This window comes from Raphanus sativus, unplaced genomic scaffold (genome assembly GCF_000801105.2).
Source record: "Raphanus sativus cultivar WK10039 unplaced genomic scaffold, ASM80110v3 Scaffold0839, whole genome shotgun sequence".
Lineage (NCBI taxonomy): Eukaryota > Viridiplantae > Streptophyta > Magnoliopsida > Brassicales > Brassicaceae > Raphanus > Raphanus sativus.
The window spans coordinates 1-8,581 of record NW_026616154.1 but is presented as its reverse complement, the minus strand read 5'-3'; the positions used below and the strand labels follow the sequence as shown (position 1 = coordinate 8,581).

At 31.7% G+C, this 8,581-nt stretch overlaps 1 protein-coding gene across 1 annotated transcript; it reads left to right on the top strand.

Annotated features, from left to right (window-relative positions):
- Window positions 1-6,049: 6,049 nt before the first annotated feature.
- LOC130503161 (probable histone-arginine methyltransferase 1.4) lies at window positions 6,050-8,093 on the top strand. Its single transcript, XM_056997831.1, is given in 11 exon segments — window positions 6,050-6,321; window positions 6,432-6,494; window positions 6,610-6,667; window positions 6,670-6,720; window positions 6,848-6,994; window positions 7,091-7,194; window positions 7,285-7,383; window positions 7,469-7,538; window positions 7,666-7,762; window positions 7,840-7,894; window positions 7,983-8,093. Coding segments are annotated over 11 exon segments (1,035 nt in total). The 5' UTR covers window positions 6,050-6,141.
- The last annotated feature ends 488 nt before the right edge of the window (window positions 8,094-8,581 follow it).

The following is an 8,581-nucleotide window of genomic DNA, read 5'->3' as shown; positions in this document are numbered from 1 at the left end:
TGTTCTTGGGATTATATATATATCAGGTTAGAGTAGACGTTGTAATATATAAAAGCAAGGTCAGTTACTTTTCTTTTCCTTTCAATTATTGTATTTATTATTCATCCTGTGTATATTATTTGAGAAGCCCGACATAAAAAGCTGTTACCATAGCGTTTCATATATATGCCACTTTGATATATCTATAAATAGTAATATCCAATATTGGACAAATTTGGCAACTTAGTAGGTTTCTATTGCTACCAAATATTTAGGTTGCATGTATATGCTTCTTAGTTTATGTATTAACACTTATTAACAATCAAAGATCGACTCTTCTATAAAAAAAGTATAACTTCATTAAAGTGATTAATACAAACGTTTATTAATCTTTTACATAATTTTAAATTTACAAAACATTAAACAAGTTGACCTAGCTTATGAATAATTATGTGAAGCCATTCTTTATCACGATAATTGACATGGGCATTCCTTCTCTTTGTTGAATTGACAAGTCCTTTCGAAGTGCTTGTGATATATTGAATTTTAGAAGCTTAAATATCAAAAAGAAAGAAAAGAAATGGGGAAAAAAACGAACATAACAAAATTTCGAGATTCAGTATACTTAACAAGGATGGGCAAATGGGATCCTACGTCTTCAGATTGGTCCATACTATAGGATATGGCCATATGGGCTAATTTCCAACTTTATACATTATTTAGTTTTTTTGTTTGAAATTACAAAAAAAACAAGCTATTATTCTTCTTCAATTACTCTGCCTCTGATTCATATGGTTTCAAATCATATACTCTTTCTTTGTTCATCTTTTTCAGTTTTCATTGATGAGGAAGAGAACTGATGCAATCTTCCCACTGGAGGAATAAGTGAAAGTTACTCTACCAATAAGACTTAGAAAATACACTCTTTTTAAAATGTAACTATAAAATATTGTCTGAATTCTATCTGTATAGCTTTCCCTCGATAAGACAGTATATAAACTTGTCTGATCCCCTATATATTAAAGGAGAAGCATTTTTAAGGCTTTCCTTAAACGGTTTTCGTGAAAATGCATGAGAAGGCTCCATTCCACGTGTCGCGCTGTGAGCGATTTTAAAAAAAACGGATCATTTAATGCTTAACTTTATTTCTTTATTTGCTTCAATGACAAAAAACTTAACGATTTTTTTTTCATACTCGAACAGTTTCTCTTGACATAGTATAAAAACTAAGAAAAAGAGAAGAGTTTTAGAGACCAAACTCACCACCACGAACCAGAAACACTTAGAAGCATTTCCTGTCGACGATGGATGGACCTGAGTCATCGTTCTCTCACTTAGAAGCAGTTCCAGCCAAACACTTGCCGTGTTCTGTCGCGGGTTCTTGATCCGAGATCGATGAGGCAGCACTTTTTTGAATGATGTATATATCTCTCTTTAGTGAGCGCAAACTTTTTAGAGGCAGTACTTATGTGTATGCGAGGATATAAGTAATGTGTGTACCTACCGAAGTCGTTCAAGCTTCGAAGGTGAAGACGGGGGAGGAGGGCGGAGGAAGAGAGTGGCTGGGTCTTCTTCGCTTACTGAGGACAAGAAGCTCTCTCTTTTTGATCGGAAGATGGCTACCGCTACGGAGATAGCGAAGAGGATACATGTTAAAGCGAAAATGAGGCATATCACCGGGACGTCGTTGTTGTTGTTGTCTCTCTTTGAGAGGAGTAACAGATGAAGTCTTGATTCGGGTGGGTTGTGTTGAACCCGCAGACTCTGTTCTTGACCCGACAGTCTCTGCATTTAGCAAAGTACGGGTCTCGAGACATTGTAGCATTTGTTTTCACAAACAATAACAGTTTTACACAAGCGGCAACACATTCTATACAAACTATAAGAATTCTTACTACAGTCTCCTATTGTCAAGCATGCTTTACGAGTCATTCTCACGTAGTACACGTGAATTTTAAATCCAATGAAATACTACAATTTTATTACACGTGAATTTTAATAATATGGTTAAGATTTTTAAACCGATATCAATGAATTCTACCCATCCCGAATTAAACCGGCTAGCATTAATGTTTGGACAATATCTATATTTTTTGAGTGATTAGCAAGGTAAATTGATGATACTAAATGACATATATTTCACATTTTTTTGTTATGGAAATTTATATATCTAAGAGTGATTGGCAAGGTAAAAATATTTTCCATTTAATACGATATTATACCAAGATACCACATTTATTGCATTAGGTTTAGTTAACCTATATAAGACTCACTGCTCCACATAATTTTATTCATTCATTACACCCGAAACCTTAACATGTTTATCTCATTCTTCTATAATGGTTGCGTTAACTTATGGGTCTGATTTGAAACTATTCAAGTCAATGTGGAAGATTATGGTTAAGATCATTCGTTTGTGGAAGCAATATTCTGTTGGTGGTGGTTTAACTATTGAAATGGTTTTTATCGACTCCAATGTAGGTATCTTTACTTTTAACCTAAATGAATTTTATAAATTTCGTTTTCTTTATTTAAACATGTCTAAGTTTCGAGTTTTTTTTATTTCGTAGGTTGTGAAGATGTTTTACGCAGACCAAATTGAAAAATAAATGTTAAAACATAATGCTTGATTGTTAAAATTCATTGGGCTTATGTTTAATACATTGTAAGAATTAAACTCAGCAGACTGAATGTGTAGATATATATATTAATGTTATTGTTTATGTATATATTTTTATACAACAATTTATGTATATAATTTAATTGTCATTATTTTAAAAAATATTTTGTAATGACTAAGTATATTTTATATTTAATTAATTTTAATTTAAGAATTGAAACTTTCATTTGTTATAGGAACAAACATTTCTTTCAATATTAGTTAACGCCATATGTATATAGCGATGAAACACTTTTTAAAAAAATTTACATACACACAAATATGCACATTAATGTTAGTACTTATTATTTTAAAATCTTCATTTCACCATAACCAAATTGTAATGAAATGAATTGTTTTATAGGCATCTTTGTTTTCTTCAACAGTTATATAAATTTGATTTTATTATGATTTTTTCATAATTTATAATATGAAACGATTGGTTTATATTAGAATTGTCTAAAATTCAAAGAACATGAAACCGAACAAATACAAATAGTCTTTAGTTTATCACTAAAAACCCAAAAATCTCAATCATTTTAACCGGACAAACGAAAATAAATATGAATTTAGAATGTATTTATATCATAGGATCTTAAAACCCGAAAACAACCCAAAACTAAACTGATATCCAAAATAAATATACCTAACGTTTTAATATCTTAAAAATAATTTCATCCCGTGCAATGCACGGGTTATCATCTAGTTTATACTATTAAAAGGAAGCATTATGAAAAAAATCTACTTATACAAGGTTACTGCACCTACTCATTAACTATTAATTATTGTTGGTCTTATCTTTATTTTCTCTAACAATATAACTATTTAAATGAAATCATTTATTACTCCTTATTATTTACGAAACATACTCCTAGATTTACAAAGAATATTTGATCCTTATTAATGCGATTTGTCTTTTGGTTTTGGACTTATTAACACAATCAATTCAATTATTATAATGTCAACCTATTGGTTCTCCTTAAACCATGTTTTAAATTATAGTCCCATCATGTTTCGTTATAGATCATATTATACAAAATTAAGAAAATATAGGACCACTACGACAAGAAAATACAAACTCAACATGTATATGACCATTATAAACCATATCTAAAATTGTAGCTTAATCGTGATTATTTTTTTGTGCTAAGAACTTAATAGTGATTGTTGTAAATATGAAACAGTCATAACAATTTAAACATAATAACTTGAAAGTAATACCGAACCTGAATTAAAATTGATTAAATATCTGAACGGGTTTAAAATATTGATATTTAAAGAATCAAAATCGAACCGACCCGAATCAAATGATTTCGAGTACCCGAATGTATCCGAAATTAATTTACATACATAAATATATTAATTATTTTAGATATAATGTATACTGAAAAATATCCAAAATACATAAGATATTTTTATGTTGTCCAAAATACTTGAAAATGTATAAAATAATCAAATATATATCTAAAATAGCTAAATTATGCTCAAAACACCAAAATACTTCAAAATCTATTGATTCTATATCCAAATATTCAAACCAAACCAAACCAATATATATCAATGTTAGGCACTATGACATATGTTGTTCAAATTTATATGTAATATATTATTTTACTTATAGATTTGAGAAATTTTGAAAATATAATGAATTTTAAGTTTTTAAAAATAATTTAAATGAATTATCCGAATACGAACCCGCAAAGATCTAAACCGAATCCGAATCAAAATTTATAAATACCCGGATGAGACTGAATTTTTTGACCAAAAAATCCAAAACCCAAATAGATCCAAACCGAACCCGAATGAAACACAAACGTCCACCCCTATTCTGGATCACTAGGTTATTGGGTCGACCTGGTTGACCCCAGATCAATAGATTAATAAAATTAAAATATAAAATTATTTTTGAAAATAATTTTATTAACTATTAATTCAAAAAAGGTTTCATTTTATTAAAAATGTAGTTATACATTTAAAATATTTTCTCTGAATTTCTTTTTTTGTTTGCCATGAAAAATAATACATTAACTATTTTAATACCAAATTAGAACGTTAACTAAAGGTTAAGATAATATACAGCTAAATAAAATTTATTTTACAATTAATTTTAAATCTAAAAAAAAAATTAATAGAATATCACATTGAACATAAACTAATATTATCATGTCAACAAATTTTAGGTTTTCCATTACTATTTTGTTAGAATGACATATTAAAAAATTTAACCAAATTGTGGAAAATCACAAACCAAATATTTTATTCAGTTTAATGTATTATTAAAAAGTATATGAGAAGTTTAAATATTTTTTTTTGAAAATATTATCATATTTTTATCGGTTTTTATTGGATCAACGAGTGTCATGTCACGGATTAATGGCAGATTTCTTGATTTTGTCAGATTTTTAATTAAATGGGTTTTCACTAATCTAAACCAGATTATATACGGGTCACCGAGTTTACCTGTTCGACCGTGGATTTAAATCGAATATGAAAACATTATTTTTATAATTTTTTTTTTGTAAATCACATAATATATCCTACTAAAAGAAATTAAATAATTGGACAAATAAATAGACCCATATATTTAAATGTAGATACACTATTTGCCCTTGGCATTCATAGATGATTTTAAAAATTTAGGATTTAAAATATTTTGGTAATTCGTTGTTTTGGATAATTTAGTCTATAAATTGCATTTTAGGAAATTTGGTTATTCAGAAATTAAACATAATTAATATTTGTTGGTATATAATATGTATTTTAAAAAATTTGGTTACTCATTTGCTTTTCGTTCGGTTCCAGTTCGATTTCGATTTTTTCGGTTGCAGAGATAGAGGATCTATTTGGTTATTTATGAACTTCGGTTCGATTTGATTTTGTTTTTTTTAATTCTTCAGTTCCAGATAAATATGTTTATACTTATACACTTTATACATAAATTTGTACAAACAATTTTTTTAATTTCAAAAATAAACCCGCGATTTCAAAGCGCGGGTCAAAATCTAGTTAGTGATTATAACGATGTGATCAGGGAATTGATTCAAAATATCTCAATGATTAACCGCTATTGATGACATAGCATCATGAACATTATCTTCTTTTCTTATGATTTTCACATCACAAGTACATCGTTGTGATTGCATCACTTTACAAAAAAAAACTTCATAATCTAAGGAATTACATGAGAAGAAAATTACTCTGAGTTTTCTAATTATCTTGGGAATTAGAAACATGTAGAATACAAACTCTAGGCCCAATATTCAAATGGGCCTTATTAAACAAGCCCAAAGTTTGAGAAGCGGAAAAAGTCCAAAATAAATACAAAATTACGTAAATACCCACAGTATCGTCTTCTTCTTCCTCCTCTTTGGGCTTTCAACGGAGCGCTCCTGAAAATCTCTCCTTTAAAAAAAAAAAAAAAAAACCCTAAACCCTTTTCACTCCATCTATACATACACACACACGTACTGTTTCTAACACATTCCTTAGCCTCTCTCAAAATCATGGAGGCTACTTCAATGAAACAGCAAGAGTTCACACTAGCCTCAGTCACTGATCTCACCTCCTCCTCCTCATCTCCTTCGTCCTCCTCCCCTGTTTCAGCTACGTTCTCCCGCGTTAATGAAGTCACTGAGCTTCGATTTCACGAATCTGAATTCGGTTTTGATCTTAGCTCAACTCAGGTGGGCTATAAATCATCTAAAGTTGGAAACTTTTCAAAGCTTCAATTGAGTTAAGAGGGTCGAACACTGTTACTTGTGCATTGGATCTTATTTTTGTGTTTTGCTCTCAGTTGTTCAAGTTGGGGCCGCTTCAGTTCATGTGTGTTTCTGATAGGTCGGATTCCATTAAAGAGGTAAGTTTCTCTTTCTTCTCATTGTGTTTACGAGAGTGGTTGATTGGTTTCTCATGTTGTTTTCTAGTTCCGAGTGTGTAATTGATATTAAAGGTGTTACCTTTGTGTGTGTCAGGATTCATTCTCTCGAGGAGTTGTGATAAAGTTTAGAGAAGAGAAGGAAAGCAAGGAGTTTTTGATTCATTTGAGGAGTGGACAACGAATGCTGCTGGAAAGGTGCTTCTTTGTGTACATTGTTTATGTTTTCCTCTTGGTTTATTAGATGCTGATGTGTATGCATACTTCACCAAATTCCAATTTTATGATTGATTCGCTATATGTTGTTCATGTAATCATATTCTTTCGCTTTCTAGGATCCTCCTCCTTGGCGAACGGAACAGTTCCAGATGGTAAAAGCAAGTTCGACAATAAGATAGAGGCTGCTTCAGCCAAAATGTATTTCCATTATTACGGACAACTTCTACATCAGCAGAACATGCTTCAGGATTATGTGAGGACTGGTAAGCACGTCTCCACTTTGTGCACCACTTATCTTAGATTCTTTAGTTTTCTTCACATAGCTATTTTGACTCATGTTATGATGTTACTCTCTTCAGGTACTTATCATGCTGCGGTCATGGAGAATCGTTCAGATTTTGCTGGGCGTGTTGTTGTAGATGTGGGTGCTGGAAGTGGCATTTTGTCAATGTTTGCTGCACTGGTAAATGCAAATATTTAGAAACTTTCCTGGTCCAAAAGGTTCTAGAGCATATGTGAAAACAAAATATTAATTATTTCCCCCCTAATTTAGGCTGGTGCCAAGCATGTGTATGCTGTGGAAGCGTCAGAAATGGCTGATTATGCCCGTAAACTGATCGCTGGAAACCCATTACTTGCTGAACGAATCACAGTAAGACCTCTACTCCAGTTTTTGTTAGTATAGTTTTCCATGTATGTCAATCTTTCTGATGTTCTTCAATGCGGCACATGTGTAGGTTATCAAGGGAAAAATTGAGGATATTGAGTTGCCTGAGAAGGCAGATGTTTTGATCTCTGAACCAATGGGTAAGTTATGTGTTTCAGAGATGGATTCATTTTCACATGCTCTTCATGAAAATCAGAATTTTTTCAGAAGGCAAACTTCGGTTGATATGTCTTATTACTGATTCATTTGAATTATCTGTGAATGTAGGGACTCTGTTGGTCAATGAGAGGATGTTGGAAACATATGTTATTGCTAGGGACCGTTTCCTATCTCCAAACGGAAAAATGTTTCCGACTGTTGGAAGGTAAAGTTTATCTTTGATAGTTTTTACTTGTTTATTGCACAAACCTCTTCTTTATCATGTTTACTTTCTCACTGTAGGATCCACATGGCACCTTTCTCCGATGAATTCTTATTTGTTGAGATGGCAAATAAGGTACATACATTGTCTGAAGTGGCTTATAACATTCAGAAAAAGAAATGGCTGGTTAAACTTTCACTAATTAGGTTCACCACAAATGCAGGCTTTGTTTTGGCAGCAACAGAACTATTATGGTGTTGATTTGACACCTCTGTATGCATCAGCACACCAGGGTTATTTCTCCCAGGTAAATCCATTTACAACTAGTGATTAGTTTGTTTGTTTGTTTTTCTCCTTTTAAATGACTCACATCACATCAATTGATTTTTGTAGCCCGTTGTTATGCATTTGATCCGAGGTTATTGGTAGCTCCCCCGATGTTTCATGTGATAGATTTCACTAAGATGAAGGTTAGCTACTCTTTACGTGACATTTGGTTCCAAAATGTTTCATATATGTAGACTATCTATGTGGAGTCTCTTCTTTTGGTAAATGACATGATCCAAACTCACTCAGCTGTCAAATTTAATTTCACAGGAAGAGCAATTTTACGAGATTGATGTCCCGTTGAAGTTCACAGCGTCTGTGTGGCAGAGTGCACGGCCTTGCGTGCTGGTTTGACGTTCTCTTTGACGGGAGGTATCAAGCCGTAACAACTTATATATGTTTTATCTTGTACTTTACCATTTTGCTGTTGTGCAAATTATAACCTGATCTTCTTTGTGTATCCAAACAGCACGGTGCAAAGATGGTTCACGACTG